At 39.0% G+C, this 20,011-nt stretch overlaps 1 protein-coding gene across 7 annotated transcripts in view; it reads left to right on the top strand.

The window, feature by feature from the left end:
* Unc80 (unc-80 homolog, NALCN channel complex subunit) overlaps window positions 1–20,011 on the top strand; it is a 180,556-nt gene that overhangs the window by 55,019 nt on the left and 105,526 nt on the right. For 5 of the 7 annotated variants that reach the window (XM_028870068.2, XM_028870070.2, XM_028870067.2 and 2 more), the window contains exons 19-22: window positions 1,257–1,471; window positions 2,659–2,765; window positions 3,831–3,927; window positions 6,601–6,773. In XM_028870068.2, the coding sequence (XP_028725901.1) occupies window positions 1,257–1,471; window positions 2,659–2,765; window positions 3,831–3,927; window positions 6,601–6,773 (592 nt within the window). The remainder of the gene's footprint in view (window positions 1–1,256; window positions 1,472–2,658; window positions 2,766–3,830; window positions 3,928–6,600; window positions 6,774–20,011) is intronic. The other 2 variants (XM_028870069.2, XM_037210309.1) reach the window with 1 other exon arrangement.

Genomic DNA, 20,011 nt, shown 5'->3' with positions numbered 1-20,011 from the left:
ACTTATACCAGGAAGGAATTCTGTCTGTAAGGCTGTCATGGGAGAGTTGTGCCTTTACAACGTGCACTGGGAATTGCCTAATGGCATTTGTAGCCAATGATACAAAAAGTCAAAAATCCATCACCACATGAAAGTCCCACGATATATTCAGCCGTCTTCCCAGACCTAAGACATTGAGATTATATCCATTGTTCAACACTGGCACTCCTGCCTTTTCATGTCTTAGTGTACAATCCTATCTTTTCCTTGATATTACTTCTTAGAAATTGAATTTCTCAGTCTAGGGGTGTGATATTGACTTTCAAAAACATATCTTGTTGCATAGAACATTAATGTTCCTAAAATACCAAGATATTTTCTCTCTCCAAGGGAAGTATGGTGGGACATTGGTTTTTCCTTCTAACTACTTTAATCTCTGCTAATTTAGTGGATGAAAAAATGGGAATTTTAGCTTATCATTGTTATTATTATTATTATTATTACAAGATAAAGATCTGCATAATATTAGTAATTTTCCTAATTGAAAACCTTCTTTCAGGACTTCTGACTTATTCTTTTGGGTTGGACCTATATTTTCACTTTGATACTTGACAACTTTCTTCAACTTAATTAGCTGTAGAATGATATGTTCCCTGAGCATGATGACAAAATTTCAGATTTCATCAAATTGAGAGTTTATTGAGTGTCAAGTACGATACTGTGTTGCAGTGAGAGGTGGGACATTGCACAAGAGCCAGGATGCTTTTTTGTTTGTTTGTTTGTTTGTTTGTTTGTTTGTTTGTTTTCGAGACAGGGTTTCTCTGTGTAGCTTTGCGCCTTTCCTGGATCTCACTCTGTAGCCCAGGCTGGCCTCGAACTCACAGAGCTCCACCTGCCTCTGCCTCCTGAGGGCTGGAATTAAAGGCGTGCACCATCACCGCCCGGCGAGGATGCTTTTTAAAGTTAAATATTTACTGGCATTTTAAATGCTTCTGCTTTTATGACTCATACTGTAGGTGGACATCTGCAATAGTATTTAGTCTTTTTATTAAAGTTGAAAGAAAAATGACCACCTCCACTTGGTTGCCGGGACAGCACTGTTTCCAGGAAGAGCTCAGAGTCAACCTTGGTCTCCTGAGGACCACTCTGACTCCCAATCTTCTCATACCCAGCCCATCAAAGAACATTCTGCGCGATTCGCCTAAAACCATAGCTGAGGGTAGAGGGGGCACAGAGCTGCTAGATGTTCTTTAACCCTGTACTCTACTTCTCTGTAGCGATGAACAAATGCAAGGGGGCAATCTGGGACGGAAGGATTTCTGGCGGAAGATGTTCAAATCCCAAAGTGCAGCAAGTGATACCAGCAGCCAGTCTGAACAGGACACTTCAGAATGTACCACAGCCCACTCAGGGAACACCTCAGATCGGCGTGCCCGCTCTCGATCCCGCAGAATCTCCTTGCGAAAGAAGTTGAAACTCCCCATAGGTAAAAGTATGTCTGTATTTATTTATGGATTCTCTTATTATCATGTCATCAAATCAATGAGTAATTGAGACAGAGCATGGCAGGTGGGGTGGGGGTTGGGGGTGCTGAGAAGAAACGCTTTCAAGCTGTGAGCCTGAGGCTGACATCCTTCCATTCATTCATTCATTCATTCATGCTTGTGTTAAATGCAGCTATTTCCCAAATGCCTACTACATGCCTCTGCTGTGTGCGAAATGCACAGCTCTTGGCTTTGCTGAACTTGAGCAGGAGCCACTTACCACAGTTCATCACACAATTAAGTACAGTTGCAAACTATGAATTTTGTGAAGAAAAAACACCTAGTGCTATGAACACAGACAACGAAGCCTGACCTCTACAAAGGGGTAAGGAGGACAGACATTAAAATCTGCCAAATACACGGAAGAAAGAATGAGAGGAGCCCAAGGGTAATGTGCAAAGATCCTAGGCTGGGAGGAACTGGAAGGAACCAGTTAAGTGAGAAAATGGCTGACTCACTGTAGCAGAAGAACAAGCCAGATCACAGGCGATCAGGGTGGCTCTTCACCATAGCCCTCCATGGTACCATGGTACCAAAGTGTTAGGGAGAACGCAATAATGCAAGCGAATGAACCTTATAAAAGACAATTGCATTAGAGGAAATATTTGTCAATAAGAGAATCTGACTGAAAGTCCTCTAGTGGCCCAGGCATAAACAAATGAACTTTTAGATTGTATATTAAGCAGAAACAGAGAAATAGACAGATTTGAGAACTGTTTACGTGGTAAAATGTATAGGTTTTCAAGAGATCTGGAGAACTTGTCTAGCATAGCCTCTTGATTATCAGTTTTGTGGAAGGGACATTTATGGAAACCTTACTGTGATTCTCACCCACTGGCGGACCCTGAGTGTGCAAAAAATAAGACATGGCCTCTTGTCCTTTTTATATTGTCATTTCCTGCAGTGGAGGCGACCAGGTCTATTTGTCCTGCACTTATGTGCTCACGTAGCTTTATAGTTCAACACTGAACATTTTGATTCAAAACATGTATACTAAAAACGACTTGTTTTTGCTTCTATTTATAATAGAGCCATGTGACTTTCATTGCTAGTTCAGTACATTCTGGCATTTCTATTTAATCCATTTGAACGCAAATGCTATAATGGCTTAATTTTTCAAAATATCATTAACTAGGAAACTGGCTGAAGCGGTCCTCCCTCTCTGGCCTGGCAGATGGTGTAGAGGACCTCCTGGACATTAGCTCTGTGGATCGCCTGTCTTTCATCAGGCAAAGCTCCAAGGTAAACAGGATATTACTCATGAAGTGAACATTGGGATCACTGATTAAAAATTATTGTGGGCTGAAGAATGGTAGATGCAAAGAGTTACAGAAACTTTGGAGTTGAACAAATTCAGAAATTAGACAAGCAATGGAAACTAAAATATTTACATAATAAACCATCATAAGAACAAAAAGAAAGAAAGATGTAGTAAATAGCGACAGCTATATATGAAGAGTGACAGAAAATAAGGAAATATAATTGGAATTCTTACGTACATTTTTTTTTTGCAAAAATATCAATTATTGAAGTCTACCTGCCTCTAGCTTCCTTTCTATGCTAAGTTACTTAAGTCTTATTGAGTTGACCTAAAGTCAAAATCATGAAGACATATTAATGCTTTAAAAGAAAATAGAGCCAGGTCTGGTGGTGCCTTGAAGAGCTTAGTGGCAGAGTCTTAAGTTCAAGCCCAGCCAGGGCTATAGAATGACTTCAAGACTAGCCTGACTAGCCTGGGCGATTTAGTGAGTTTCTAACTCAAGATAACAAGTCAACAAGAAGGCTAGGGATGTGGCCCAGTGATAGAGCACTTGCCTAGCATGTGTCCGTTCCTGCATTCAGTTCTAGGAGAGCGAAGAAAGAGGGAAAAGGAGAAAAAGACAAAGAGTGAGGAAGGGAGGGAGAGTAGGGGAGCAAATTAGGTTATAAATTGATTTATAAATTTAAGTCACTCTGGTCGATTTTCTCTTTGATCTGATTTTCAACTGTGGCTGAGTTCATGAAGGATGAATAAGGCATTCAGTTTGGACTTCATCCAAATTAACACTACACATGACTGCGTTGTTTACTAAATTATTTTCACATTCACCTTCTGATCTCTTACCTGGTATTCCTTGCACCTGCAGTTTTAGTGAACATCTTTTTTGGAACATGGGTGCATATTACATGACAGTACTTACTAGATGTGGAAGCCAGAGGATGGAGTCGTTTTCACATCCTAAACAATTTACTCTTCAAACCAAGGGCTGGTATAACCCAGTGATTGGCTGCTGAATATCTATCTGATGGCTTTCCTTTTCTCCCCAGGTCAAGTTCACCAGTGCTGTCAAGCTCTCTGAAGGTGGGCCAGGGAGTGGGATGGAGAATGGCCGAGAAGAGGAGGAGAATTTCTTCAAGCGTCTTGGTAAATGTCGATAGCCTACGGATGCCATTCAACTTTCCTTCTTTTAAGTTATTTAAATTAACTGCTCTGTTTCTTTCTTTCTTTCTTTTTTTTTTTTGTAAAACTGTCTCTTTAAAAAAAAACGGTCATTTTCTATTTGTATTGTCTTTTCCTTTGTTCTTTAAATGTGTCTTTCACTGCTATCTATAGCTTCTTTATTACCAGTTTTGTGGAAGAGACATTTATGGAAACCTTACTGAAATTCTCACCCCCTGGTGGGCCCTGGTGGGTACAGAGAATAAGACGTGGCCTCTTCTCTTTGTTAGAATTTGAGAGTCACAGGACCTTCTGTCCACCCACTCTCTGCTTCAGAGTTCTGTTCACCGCGTGGCTGACAGGTGGCCACCCTCCCTCTGCGTACTTCCGCTGAGGGGGAGTGTGCAACTTCACAAAGCAATTTGTTCCAGATCCAGACAGCTTTAATTGTTAGGAAATCTTTCTTTATCATCTGAAAATATATTTGCCCATAAACTTGATGATTTGTCCTAGTGATGATATCCATTACCACACATACACAGCTACACATAATACCATAACCCCTCTTGCTCATTTCCTGTTCTCTCTTTTGATCTCTTTTGACTAAATGTCTTTGGTTTCTTCAGTTTTTATCTCATGGAAGCTTCTCTGGTTTTAGCATATTCTGACTCTCTTTTCTGTATGTGCATGGTAGATGGTGAGCGTGGTAAACTGTGGAGCTCTATATGGAATATAACAGGCCGTATTTGAAATTAATCAGTGTAGCCAATACCTAAGCCATGGATATAGCAAATGTATGGAGAGAACTTAAAAATATCAGTGTTCTCATCACATAGCTGTTTGTATTGGTCACCTTTTGCTAGTTCATCTTTCTATCAACGAATATCATGATAGGCTTTGATGTAGCCACTATGGAATCTTCATTTCATAAGGTTCATTATTTTGGTATATGGAATGCACTTAGAATATTTGTCCAGGGGAAAAAAATTAAAGGAAAAATTCAAAATCAGTTTGAATTCTGTATCTTTTCTTCATAACTGGACTTTGATGATCCATCTGAAGAGACATGCATTTTCATGCTTTCATCCAAGTTTCTTACTGAGCAGGAAAAAAGATACAGTTGTAACCACTAATGTCGAATATGTTTAATTAATAATTTGTGGACATAACTTTTCAACAATCTATGCCATTAATTTTTGAATAATGCATGAATTATTTTCCCATCCCATTACAGAAGTTTCATTAAACTTTACCAGAAATGACATCCTTGATATCTTTATGATAATGTCAAAAGTTAAGTGTCACCTACTTTGGTGTGATATGTTCTTCATGAAGGCATGATATTCCTTAAGCTTTATTACATCACAAAAAAATCATCCTATCCTCTTAACTGTCTCTCAGCATTTAGAATAGACATCAAGTTTTTAGCATAAGGGTTTAAGTGTCTTCCTAGGCTGGAACTTTTGGTCTGTTGTAGATCACTTGTCTAATAGATGAGGATTTAGATTTGATTCTCAGTACTGAAGAAGAAGAGGGAAAACCCCTCATAAGGCTCTTTTTTCTTGACAACCCAGGTCTTTGCCAGCTTCATCATTTCAGTTCAAGCACACTTTACCCACTTCCTGAGGAATTTCAGAGACAATCTCTCTAGTGTTCAGAACCAAAAGCATCATAAAGACAGTGTTTCTCTGTTTGCTTTTTGAGAATGATGCTAATGTGTGTCCTGAAGTCTGTGCCATGCTAGCTCCATGTCACCTGGCTGGTGCTGTGACCATGTCTCTAAGTTCTTTCTGCACACTGGAGTGTTAACTTGATGCACCTGCCGCGTAAACCCAAGAGTGTTAGGTGGTAAATGTTCCTTGTTAATGAATGTTTTCCATATAGTATAGATTTCCAAAAGCTATAGAGTGAATGTTTACATCTATACAAAGTTCATGCTGTTAACTTCCAGCTTGCACTGTGATAACATTCAGAAGTGGGACTTTGGGAAGGTGATTTGGAAGATATCATGAGGGTAGCACAACCATGTTTGGGTTTTAGTACTCTTATAGGAAAGAGAGATGAGATATCTCTGTGCTCATACAAGGAAAGGCCATTTGGGGACATAACCAAACCAGAAAGAACTGACTGTTCTTCAACCCAGGATCAAACTTGTAGGCCACAGAATTGTGAAGGGCAGATATTAGTGGTTTACAAGTCAGCTGGCCCATGGTATTTCATTATAGCTGCCCTAAATGACTAAGGGGCTGGACTCTCCTGATTGTAGACTATTCTCCTTCATTGAGGAGATGAAAATATCTTTGGGTTGTTGTCATTTCCATGCACTCTCTTCTTCAACTGTCAGTCCAAAACCTATGCTCCTACTTTTGCTTATTTCAATTATGCCAATCTTATTCACCAGCTTAGAGATGCAGTAGCGGAGTAATCAGACCCTACGTTGAAACTGTTTGATGAAAATCCTGAATTTTTATCTGTTACATGTCACCAATTAATTCAAGTCAAAATGTGTTCATAGCAAGCACCTTAGAGGTTCAGAGGAAGGGGAAAGAGTGGGAGAGAATTTTCAGGCCAACAGTACAGAAAACATACTAGCATGACTTTGATACTGTTTTATGATCCATTTTGTTCTCTCCTTTCATGATGACACAACCCCTACAGGTTGCCACAGTTTCGATGACCACGTTTCTCCCAACCAAGATGGTGGAAAAAGCAAAAATGTGGTGAATCTGGGAGCAATCCGACAAGGCATGAAACGTTTTCAATTTCTGCTCAACTGCTGTGAGCCAGGGACAATTCCTGACGCATCCATCCTAGCTGCTGCCTTGGACCTAGTAAGTTGCAGAATTTCCCCACCCTTATTCACATTCATGCTAGCAATGGAGGAAAGCATGAATTCCCAGTCTTAACCCTAACAATGGGTTCATATCTGTTTAGTTTTATCAGAATTAATGTCAAAAGGGGAGAAAGATGGCAAGGTAAAAGAAGTAAATAAAAGGGGAAATCTTAATAAAGCACTAGGAGGTAGCATATGTTAACAATGTGATCATTAGTATGTGAAAGCATTCCAACCTCAGGATGCCTGAGTTGAAAAATCGACCTGACATTTATTAGCTCAATAACTGTAAAATAAGGGTTAATGCTACTACTGAATCTTCTTTGATATCAGTTACGAAATACATGTAATTCCTAATTAACAGACATCCATTGAGGTCTTCCTCAGTACCAAACATTGTACTAGCAGCTACAAAGATGCAAAACTTAGCTTCAGAACCAAGTTTTGTTTTATCTCTACAGGCTTTCTGTGTCTAGTCATCTGGTCTTCTCAGTAAGTGTCACAGCCCAGGCTGATGATTCACATTATGACATGCCTAGTGTATTTCCACGGGGAAATCCTGGAACCAGGAAGAACAGCTTATAGTCCCGTGGTTGAAAGCTAGCAATGGATAGACTGGGGCCTTGGCATGTCTTATGTCCTCAGAGAACCTATATCCTGTACTCTGTTATGTTGATTCTTAATAAAAATGATGTGAAGCTACTTTAAAAATTTGAAAAGTTCTGACAGCTCAGGTGACTTTGATCAATGTCATATGCTAATTGGTGCTAAAACTGGGATCAGAGCAGAATCTTCTAATTCCATTCAGGACTTTTATAGCAACACCATATGCTTTCTCTGTCAAGCAATTATTTAAATAAATCAAAATTAGTATCAAGACACATGGAAAATATATGTATATGGCCTCCTATAATCAAGTAAGTTGTGAATAATTTTTTAATGATTCAAAAAGCATTTGGTCCTTTAAAGATATTTATTATTATAGAAATACATGATAAAAATTTATCATAATAGGAAAACCTGAACTATTCTCAATTTTGAGTATCCACACCACATTCATTTTCCAAACCAATGATTCTTAACATTTGGCAACACTGATTCTTTTAGATTTGGATGAAAGTTGTGAAAATTCTCCCAAGAAAAGCACAGTTATAGACAAAATTTAGCATGTATATCAAAAAATTAATGGATTTCCCACAGAACTGATCTATAAAACCTCAAGAACTCTACCTCAATAAATGTGTCATCACTAGCAAGGAGACTCATCAAGCAACTGGAATTACTTCATTTATATTCATTGATGATGGAAAGCCAGAAGGAACCCATTCACCATTGCTTCCCATGTGGAAAACTCTTAGCATTTATATTAAGATATGTGGGCCTGCAGAAACACATGGCTTGCCACAGGAAGAACACCCTGAGGGAGCTGAAAAAGAATCTCATTGGAACAAACTAATGCTTGCTTCCAAATCAAGACAATTTTAATTACAATATTGATGGTCAATTTGATATTTAAATTTTCTAGGTGGTGGAATTTCATTTACTCTCATTAAAATTATTCCACACCTGCCTGATTTCCAACTGTTGTACCCCTTACTTGCTATAAAATGTGGTACAGGCATTTTCAGTCTCTTCAATGCCAGAATGTGACTCCTACCATTGGATTGGAAGAAAACACAGCAAATAGAGATTTTTTTTCCTCATGTCCCTAAATGTAAAGCTGTGACTGGAGAGTTCCCAGATCACTGAGTTCTCATTTCCTCCTTTCCCTGCAGTACGTCCTCTGGCAATGTTTGTTCTTTCTAATCTCATAAATTCCGTGGTAAACAACAGAAAAAGTATGGTTCAGTGCACAATTAATGTCTCTTTGCCTCCAAGCAGAGACACATGTGGAAACACGCTGATGGAGTGACCTGCGTAGGGTGGGGAAGGAAATACACTCCTCATCAATAATTATATGTACTGGGAGCACTGTGCAGCCCTGGAGCAGTGGGTGGGTGGGCCTAGGAGGGGTTTTCATACCTGGGAGTCTTTAATTCTAGAAAAGACCAAGCATTGTGCCCAAGTTTGGAAAACCAAATCCCAGATGTCAGAATCAGTGAAAATTTAGAGAAGCCCAAGAATGTCCTTTATCAGGCAATGGTGGTGACTCATTGACTTGCATAAAAGCAAAGGTGATGAAGAGAGGAAGAGGAGGAGAGAGATGGAGGTTGGTAGAAGGGATAGTAGAGGTTAACAATGACAAATTTCATTCTGCAGACAATTTATAGAGCATTTCCCCATTATCTTAGTTGTTGGTGTAAGATCAAATGGATCAGGCCAGGATATGGTCCCCAAATGCAGGCATACTCAGGACCATTCCATATCTAGGAAAAAGTGGAGAAACTGAATTTGCTAGTAAATGTTGACAAGCCATCTGAGAGAAAAGGATGTGTAGGTAGGTATTTTGTTTTCCTGAATTGAAGTGGCATTTTGTGCTGGCTGTCATTTGTACAGGTGTGACACTGTAATTTGTCAGTATAGATCTAGGTTAGGAGTTCCTCAAGATTACTCTTGTGTTCACAGATTTCCCCTCTGTATTTGGTTTTTCCCAGCATCTAATCCAAACTGCTTCTTATTTTGAATCAAGTCCCCTGTTTTATAATATTTTTATGTGTTCTCTAATGCATTTGTAGTTTTAGTCATGTGTATGATATAGATAAGAATATGGAAACACAAAGATATAGAAAATATAGGTAAACTTACATACATACATGCATACATATATATGTATGCATGCATAGATGCATAGATACACAGATACATGGATAGACAGAAGCAGGCATGCAGGGGTGCAGGTGCAGATATTCAGATCGAGACATAGTGGTATAATCTGCTTTTTATCAAGTAGTTAACAACAAAAGTGGAAACATGAACTGGATTCAGAATTATATTATAGTCGATTTTATCCTACCTCTCTTGAACTATTTTGTCCTGTTGCTTTTACCTATGACTTAAACTGAATTCTATATCAAAACACAATTTTTGTTTTCATTGCTTCATTGATCATACAATTTAAATGTGATTTTTTTTCAAATTGACATTTTTCATCCGAATCAGAAAGTATTCCTAGGGAAAAGAAATACTAGAAACTTGCAAAGTCAAATATAACAAAAGAAAGTTTGTTTGTTTTAAATAATCTTACTATTATCATTACAAGCATGAAATTCAAGATCATTGATTTAAGGCCAATGCAGCTATTTCTTATAATCATTTTCTTTAGTATAAATGTATCAAAAACAACTGTAATACTTTTTTTAAAGACATGTTTACAAAAAGGATCCCTTTTACACTAAAGTTATATAATCTGCCAGCACAAAAGGAAAAAGAAGCAGTCTTGGTACACTTGTGTTTACTGTGTTCACAGTCTATCCTTATTTATCTGGTAGAATTTGTAATGTGTATAGATGATAACTTCTAATTTGGGTGTAACTTATTAGCATGAATACAGCTAACAATGATGTCAGTTGGCTTTAGCACCAATTTCAGGGAATATTAACACATCCCATGCATTGGATTGTAGAATTCTCCCTCATCTATGATTGGAGAAAATCTAATTCGCATTCAAGTATTTGGCCTTATAAATAGGTCGAATTAAAGAAAAAAATCAGTCATATCCATGACAGACCTGAAGCATAGGACATTCCCCATGACTTTAGGATTCCTACCCTCTGATCTAATGGCGTCCCTGTGCCGACCAAGACCGCTGCTGTGTTATGATGCTTTCTTTTACTTGATTCTGAAATTTCTTGATGTGTAGTCATGCCTTCCTTCCCGTTCAGTATTAGGTTTCCCCTGATGCAGTTAGTGCTACTACATGAATTTTCACTCAAGAATAGTTTCATTAACTACAGTACAAGTTGTAAATTCATTTCATTTTAGCAAGACATTTCTTTTTTTTTTTTTTTTTTTGGTTTTTTGAGACAGGGTTTCTCTGCGTAGCTTTGCGCCTTTCCTGGAGCTTACTTGGTAGCCCAGGCTGGCCTCGAACTCACAGAGATCCGCCTGGCTCTGCCTCCCGAGTGCTGGGATTAAAGGCGTGCGCCACCACCGCCCGGCTTAGCAAGACATTTCTATGATTTTTTTTTCAGAATTTTGGCAGTTCTGGATGATGCTCCCATAAATGTTAGTGTACATGGGCCTTGATTCAGAATAGTCTGCTAGGTATACAGAAGAATTCAATTTTGATTATAATTTTGCATTTGGTGTAAAACCCATATTTCATATAATTGCGAGAATTCTACACAGGTGCCAATTGTGTAAGGAAAGTTGGTACTAGTCTGTGTTCTTGCTTCTGTTTTTTACTTGTTCACTTCATTGTTTTTACTAGTCTGGTGCCCCAAAGTGACCAACTTTGTATTTCAACGTAAGGCTTAAGATGTCCTTACACAGACCTGATGAATAACTTAATTAGTATCTTTGTCCATCCTTTACTGAAGAATTATTTGTCTTTTGTGGTTAATTTTACAAGATTGTAGGCAAGGATTGGTGGTGCGTTCCTTGAATCCTAGCGCTTGGGAGGTAGAGGCAGGCAGATCTCTGTGAGTTTGAGGCCAGCCTGGTCTACAGAGTGAGATCCAGGACAACCAGAGATACATAGTAAGATCCTGCCTCAAAACAAACGAACAAAAAAATGAATCAAACAAACCAAAAAAAATGATTGTATATGGTGCCAATACTAATTGATCTTTTTTTTTTACAGTGCATCACCTCCTTAATTGTGGCTTTTATTTACTTTATTTATGTGGTGTATTTTAATGAAGAGAATTTTTAATTAATTGAAGATAATTTAATTAATCTGTATTTTCCTTTAGGGTGAGCACATTTTCTTATATTTCCTCTCTCTCTCTCTCTCTCTCTCTCTCTCTCTCTCTCTCTCTCTCTCCCTCTCTCTCTCTCTCCCTCTCTCTCTCTCTCTAAGGGTATGTGTGTGAGTTCATGTGTGAGTACAAATATGTCACTCACATACATGTCACCCCATATGGAGATCAGAAGACAACACTGAGTATTGGTCCTTGCCTTCCATCTTCCATCCTGTTTGAGTGAGGATCTGTTGTTCACCAGCTATCCCCAGGAAGCTGGCCTTCAAGATTCCAGTGGTCTTTTCTCTGCCTCTTACCCCAGGAGCCCTGGAATTACATATGAGCTGGACCACATCTGGCTTTATGTACACTCTGGGAATCAGAACTAGGTCCTCATGCTTAAATTTCCCCAAAGTTTAGCAGATTTTGCTGGCTCCTTCTCCTTCACCCCAATATTCTTTGCAAACTCATGTTCCCTCTCAAGTATGCCTCACCAGAGAGGATTCAGAGGCCAGCCAGCTGGAGTAGCTCTCTCAGCCATGGTGTGTTTGAAAACATTTTTTTTTTAACCTCAACTTGAAGCTCCTTCTGTTGGAATTGTTAACAAGTCATAGGCTGACATTTTCTTGCTGCCCTTCCAAGATAGTATTCCATCCCTGTCTTAGTATTCTGTACTGGCAATCAGTACCCAAGGCTGAGCCTGTTCTAGGCACCTTTAGTATCTTCTGGTGGCTGTTGATAGTTTACAGTTTCACTAAAATGCTTCTGCCATATTTCACTAGATGTTCATGAGGACCCTAATTTTTGCACTTGGAATAATATATATTCTTTTTCTGGAAAATTCTCAGGTGTTACATCTTTGATATAAGGTCCCTCACATTTTCTCTTTCCTTCTGGACATTGCAGGTACATTCAAGGTCTAATTTTAACCCTGACTGCCTCTTCTATTTCATTTCTTTGTCACTCTTGATACTGTGTCTTAGAAAATGTTCAGATACCACATTCACTTCGCTTCCTCTCTGTCAAGTGAGTCTGATCCCACGGTTCTTTCATATAATTGAATTAATGTGTCGGGACATAATGGCTACATGTATATCTATGCATCATGTGCATGCTTGGGGCCTGCAGGGACCAGAACACGATGTTGGATTCCCTGAGACTGAAATTACAGATGGTTGTGAACTACATTGTAGGTTCTAGAATTGAACCCATGTCCTCTTGAAGAGTAACCAGGTCTTTTAACTGCTGAGCTATCTCTCCAGCCCCAACCCCACCATTCTTAGTCAAGAGCAAGGCTGACTACCACAGGGTATTTCATAAGGTCCAGATAAACTTTGATTTTCACAACTTGGATTCTGATAAACATCATATTCATAGTATGCCACCCACAAAACAGCGATGATCCGACCCAAAAGTTAATAGTATCAATGACATAAACAAACAACAAACAAACAAACAAAACTCAACTAACCTGTGTTTTATCCTATATTTGGGGTTTCAAATTTCATGAGCAGTGCTAATTTATTTGTAAAGGTCAATTTAGAGCCAGGGATGGTAGCACATTCCTATAATCACAGCATTCAAAATACACACCCTGGGCTACCCAATGAGACCCTTAACTCAAAACAAGCAAACAGAGTTAACTTTACATAGAAGTGTGTGGCCTGACCCCCACCAGCTTGAGACTAGATATTTAATCAGTGGACCAAAAACTCTGAGAGCAAATATTTCTAACTCATCCATCGCTGCCCCATGATTATCTTCTGTGGTCTTCCATCTCACCTTAGAAATAAAAATAAAACAAAATTAAAATTTTGTCTAGCATCTTTAGGTGTTTTAAATCAAAGGAAGTTTGTCTTACCACCCAGTCCGTTATATGAAATAGAAGACATCATTTGTTTTTATAAATACTGACCCAAAACACAACCATGACTTGAATAAATGGGGAAATGACTAGTCATCCAGACCATGAGTTGAACAATGCCCATCCCAGACTGCCCACAGCTACTGTTGAAGTGGACAGAGGCAGCTTGTCAGTTAATGAGTCTGTTAGTCAGTGATCTCAGTCAGGGAGAGAATTCAATACCAGCAAAGTAATAAACATTGACTCAGAAACATATGCCCTCTGGCAAAAAAAAAAAAAGAAAGAAAGAAAGAAAGGAAAGAAAGAAAGAAAAAAATTCTAACACATACTGAGACCCATAAAAACTGCTTATTCCCACTGGTTTTAAATAAACATATCTCACAGCAGCAAGCACTTTATATTTTATTGTAAGGCAATAAAAATTACGTGATTCCTCAGGGACCATCATAAAATATTTAGCTTTCAAAAAAATAGGTAGTTCCTGTGCAGTGTTATGTGAATTTTCAGAATCTGTTGGGGTTTCTTCTCATATAACCAGCTAAGATAAGCCCCTGAGGGAAAGGAATGTATTGTAATTATACCCTCCAATTAACTGTTGTGTCCTGGTAAACATATTTCTAGGTCCCCAGGCAAAAGACAGCCCAGCTGTTTGGTTTAGTATCCATCCCAATTTTCTGCTTCATCGTAACAAAGAAGCATTCAATACATACAACAATCATAAAATCCAGGCGAAAGGGCAAAAAAGAAAAAAATCAAGGGAAGGTTCTGGATGTAGGAAGTTTTCTAGTTGAAATGTTGAAGAATGCTGAAGGAATTCAGACTGCACAGGGACAATGTCATGATTGCATGTGACTTTGACTAGATAACTCGATAGCCATCAAAAAACACGCCTTCTATTCAAGGAGAATTTTTTGAAATCACTGATACTCCACTTTCTTATTTAAACTTTATGTTTGGAGATTCTAATTCATATAATTTAGCTTAATATAGTTTGGTTTTCCACTTAAAATGGTTCTACAAAACTGTGGCATAGTGGAATCGAAACTTGGCGTAGCTGTGAGAGCTGAAATGTCTCCTGGACAGTCAGATTCATAAGAGAGAAGACATTTTTTTTGGGGGGGGGGGTTCGAGACAGGGTTTCTCTGTGTAGCTTTGGAGCCTGTCCTGGATCTCACTCTGTAGCCCAGGCTGGCCTCGAACTCACAGAGATCCACCTGCCTCTGCCTCCTGAGGGCTGGAATTAAAGGCGTGCACCACCACTGCCTGGCAAGAAGACATTTTAATATATCGACCTCCATGCTGTCAGCTTTTGGTTTTGTTTTTTTTTAATTTTTTAAAAAATTTTAATTAAAATACAATTGCAACATTTCTGCCTTCCCATCTCTCATGTCTTTTCCTTCCAACACCTCCCATCTCCTGTTCCTCCTCACTCAACTGCCAAATTTTCTTTGAATATATATATATATATATATATATATATGTACATGTATACACACACATATATGTGTATATGCATGTGTACACACGCGCATATATATGCATGCATACACAAATTATGTACATTTAATGTTGCTTTGTGTATATGATTTCAGGCCGGACCACTTGGTGTTGGATAACCAATTACAGGGCTCATACACGGGAAAGACTAACTCTCCCTCCCTCAACAGTCATTAGTTTTGCACAGTTCTTTGTCTAGAGGCCTGGTGAGATTTTCTGCTTCTGTCTTAGCATATCTATTGGTGTCGGCCTTGTTTAGCAGCTGTATGATTGTGATAGGGACATAGCATTCCTGTCTAAGAGACACAATCTTGCAGTAGCTTTCTTGGTTCTCCAGCCCTTATAATCTTCCTGTCCCTTCTTCTACAAGTTTCCTGAGCCTTAGGTGCAAGTGTTGTGTTGTAGATGTATCTGTAGGAACTAGGTACCTGATGACCAGTTGATCTCTTTATTTTGATGAATTGTATTCTGTAATGGTCTCCATCTGCTGCAAAGAGATTCTTTGGTGAGGGGTGTTTTAGTCAACATGAAGAGACACCATGTCTTAGTTGCTGTGAAGAGACACTATGACTATGGCAACACTCATAAAGGAAAACCTTTAATTGGGGCCGGCTTACAATTCGGAAGTTTAGTTCATTGTCATCATGGCAGCATGCAGGCAGACATGGTGCTGAAGAAGGAACTTAGAGTTCTAAATCCAGATCCACAAACAGCAGAGGGAGGGAGGGAGGGAGGGAGGGAGGGAGAGAGAGAGGGAGGGAGGGAGAGAGAGAGAGAGAGAGAGAGAGAGAGAGAGAGAGAGAGAGAGAGAGAGACTGGGCCTGACTTGAACATTTGAAACACCAAAGCCCACCCCCAGTGACACACTTCTTCCAACAAGGTCACATCTACTCCAACAAGGCCACTCCCTAAGTATGCAAATATATGAGCCTATAGGGGTCATTTCTATTCAAACCACATAAGAGATGAGAGCTATGTTTACCTGTGGATAGGTTAAGTTTAACATGAAGTTAGGAATTATACTGATCCAGTAAAGTGGCAATAGTTGGTTCTCCTCTAAGACCTGCAACCTCAGTGGCTCCGGGAAGCTGGGTACCAGGTTTCTGACACCAGACATGATTTCCCTTCGGGTGTTAGGGCCTTCGAAGTCCAATTAGCCAGCTGTTGGTTACCACCAAGATATGAGAGTCAGCTTTAGGAGTTTCTTGCCATGCTGGTCATTGTTGTGGTTCATAAGAATCACAGCTGGGTGGGACTTGGATTGTTTTCCCCCGTAGAAGCTTGTATACTGTCTTCTGGTACTGTGAAAGGAGGAAGCTTTCAGGCCAGACCCAGCTTGAACCTTCTGAATCCTATATCCTAAGTGTGTGAAGCCTTCAGCAACCTCTGGGAGGCAACCAAGGCTAAACACAACAGACTGTATTGTCTGGTGGGGGTGTGTCTCTTGGACTACCCCGACCAACAACTCTCAAGGAGGTTTCTCATGCCTCTTACCTAGTGTTTTGTCATAGAGTCTGTGGTTCTTATTAGGAGCATTGTCATCCTAAGTGGCATAACTTGGTTTCAGCGCACGCGTGTGTGTGTGTGTGTATATATAATATAGGTAAATAGAAGAAAATATAGTTCTTTAATGGCTTTAAAAAACACCCTTAGTGTTATTTGTCCTTCCTCCTGATAAACCTGAAAATTATGAGAATGACTGGATCCATGATTGTCCAGTTGAAGCAAGCTTTATTAAAGACGGGCCAGGAATATGGAGAGTGACCAGATCCACACCCAGGATTGCTAGAGAAATGGTATGAATTAGGTCAGCCAAACCCATGAGGCTGTGGACTTTCTGCTTTTTTCTAATCCGGGCCAAGTATACATCCTTGATGTACTTCCTGCCTACGTAACTCCTGCCATTGTGTGATAAAGCACATTGTGTGCAGCTGAGGCGATCAACCCTGTTTACAGACATCAAAACAGGTGGCTTGTTATCTTACATGAACAACAGCCCCCAACAATCCAAGAAGTTATGTGTCCTTGGGCAAGTCATGCTTATAGGTTAACTTTAGCCTTATACTCCCTCTCTCTCCCTCTGTAGCTTGCCCCAATTAAGTACCATGTTTCCCCCCACTTCCCCTGCATATCACCTGTATCCTGTTATTTCCCTCTCTAGACCAGTGTTGACATTCATTGTGACTGGGCCTTTGATATTTGATGATCTTTTTAGCAATGCAGCGTTTGCTTGATTCGTTCCCCATCCCCTTGAGTTATCTTTCTCCCTGATGTGAATCCATCCATCTCCATTACGTCATACCTCCATATTTTATTGGTCCCGCAAATTGTACTGAACTGTAAGAGTGAAGCTCCATCAGAAGGGACACCTTGGCTTTCCTTAGTGGCTAGGAAGAACCCTCTGTTCTAGGTAGTCTATAGTCCTGCCTCCCCAAATCTCCCCTTCTCAAAACTGTGATTTAAATAGTACTTAAAAAGATACTCATCACAGCCACATCCATAGTAGAATACCTTAGATTTTGTCGTACACATGTTCTGTATTTATTCTTATTGCTTAGCATCTTCTACTAGAAGGCATAGTAGTATCTTTGGCTTTGTGCCTCAGCATCCCCCTCAACTTCCTGAATAGAAATATTCACAAGGCACATTTTCAGTCCCAGCATTCAGGAGGCTGAGGTAGCAGATCTCTGTGAGTCTGAGGCCAGTTTGGTCAGTTCCAGGACAGCCAGGGCTATGTAGAGAGATCTTGTCTCAAAGAAGTGGAGGATATGAATACTTAATGCTTTAGGAACTGACATAATTCACAACATCTTGAATATAAAATTCCCAAGCCTGCCTCTCATTAACCAGGATTATGAGGATTATTCAAAAAGGATACCATTTGAATGATTCTTTATTCAAGCTGTGGCAGTTCTCAGTGATACTGGATCTTATAGCATGAATCAAAACCATTGGATAATAACCAGTCTCACCCTTTGTGTTGAGTTGTATAATAAAGAGAATATATCCTCAAATTGATCTAAATTGCATTTCCAAACTTCAAACTACCAAGGCTAATAACTATATGCTGGTAACATCTGGGTTTTATCATGCTAAATTTTTAAAAGTAGAAAACTGAAATTTCTGTTCATATTAAAACACTTCAAGCTTCTTCTACCTCTTCATATCCATCCATCCATCAATTGTTCATTCCTTCATGAGCCCATAGTTAGGAGTGGTGAAAAGACTCTACCACATGTAACTAATCTAAGTTGGGTTTTACCTTTAATCCTATAAAAGTCAGAGTTCACTGTATGGTGCTCTGCCATGGGTGTTCTTTCTGTCTCCTGTCATTAAGCATTGAGTTCACATTGTTTTATAATGAGAATCTGTCACAGTCTGACAGGAAGAAAATAAGTTTACAGTACTGGCCTTGCCCTCCTGCCTGGCATTCATTTTCTAGAGACAGATGTCTCAGCCCTTTTCAGATGCAGGCCAGCACATCCGATGTGCTAAGTAAACATTTACATGGGAAGACTCAGTATTCAGACCATGTACAACAGCATCATCGTATTTATGCCTCTGCTGCAGACTCCTGGCATTGAAGAATGGACTCTCCCAATGACCTGTTTCCATGTCTCGGTCTCTACAGACTTTGATCACTTATCACTCGTGTATGAATAACAGAGTCTTAACACAGTGTTCATCTGGTATTTTGTCTTTTCATCTATATTAACTTTCTGTCTCCTGTCAATGAGGTTTGAAAAATTAAGCCCCTCTGTAAATGTGGTTCTTAACTAGAATTTTTATGATGCATTACTGTAATTATTTTCCTTTAAAAACGTTTTTAAAATTAAGTTTATAGAATTCTCGATGGCTGCATTTAAGCTTTAGATAAGGGGGTTGTAATTTACTTTAATCATCTAATGAGATCTCATATGTAAGAAACAGCTTCCTTTTTGATTCGCTTAGATTGTACAGCATTTGAGATGGGACTACACTGGGAGCTAAACCAAGTCACAAAGGTTGAACATCGTTTTTCATTATACAGAACTGCAATATGTTTTAAATGATAGAATGCATGTGATATGTGTTAAAAAAATATTGTATTTACTGATTGATTTTTATTCCTAAATACAGTCTACCTACACCACCCAAATTCTCTTTTAGTAAGGTCTTTGAATACAAATTAAGACAATGTAAATATGAAGACAAAGCATAGAATTGGGAATGGGAGAACATCAGATTGGATACTGTATGTTCACCTTCACAGTCTAGGTTATGTGGAAAACATGTTGGGTTTGTTTTTTAAGACTCCTAAAATGAGGGTATTATTTCTTGATCATAGTGTTGTTATGTGTTATAATTTGTAAGAAGTCAACTGTGACATAATCTCTATACATTAATATTTATTTTAGCATTATAGATTGAATTGTTCTAAACTTTGTTGATTAAAATGATGAAAAAAATTTACCATGCGTCAATGGCGCACATCTTTAATCCCAGCACTTGGGAGGCAGAGCCAGGTGGATCTCTGTGAGTTAGAGGTCAGCCTGGTCTACAGAGTGAGATCCAGGACAGGCACCAAAACTACACAGAGAAACCCTGTCTAGGAAAAACAAAAAACAACAAAAAATTCTTTTCAACCTGAGAATCTGTGATCACTGACAGCCTAGAGTTACTGAGCACCCTAGACTGGAGTAAGATTAATTTTAGACATGGAGTATTTGCTTATTCGTGTTAAAGGTTTATGCTTTTTGAAACTTCTTATTTAAAAGCTTTGAAATGTCATTCACACATACCTTCAAGTCCTAGTTGTCCTATTCTGGTTTGTTATTATTTTATTGTGTTTTATTATTATTTTAAAGATGTCTGTATTCTTATGAGAAAGAGAAAGAAAGAATGTGAATTTGGGTAGGTAGGGAGTTGGGAAAGATCTGGGAAGAGTTGGGGGAGAGAAAACCATAATCTGAATATTTTGTATGACAAGAATCTAATTTCAATTATACACACACACACACACACACACACACACACACACACATATATATATAT

This window comes from Peromyscus leucopus, chromosome 13 (assembly GCF_004664715.2).
Source record: "Peromyscus leucopus breed LL Stock chromosome 13, UCI_PerLeu_2.1, whole genome shotgun sequence".
In the NCBI taxonomy this organism is placed as follows: Eukaryota; Metazoa; Chordata; class Mammalia; order Rodentia; family Cricetidae; genus Peromyscus; species Peromyscus leucopus.
Note: the sequence above shows the minus strand (reverse complement) of the source record. Positions and strands in the feature narration are given on the sequence as shown.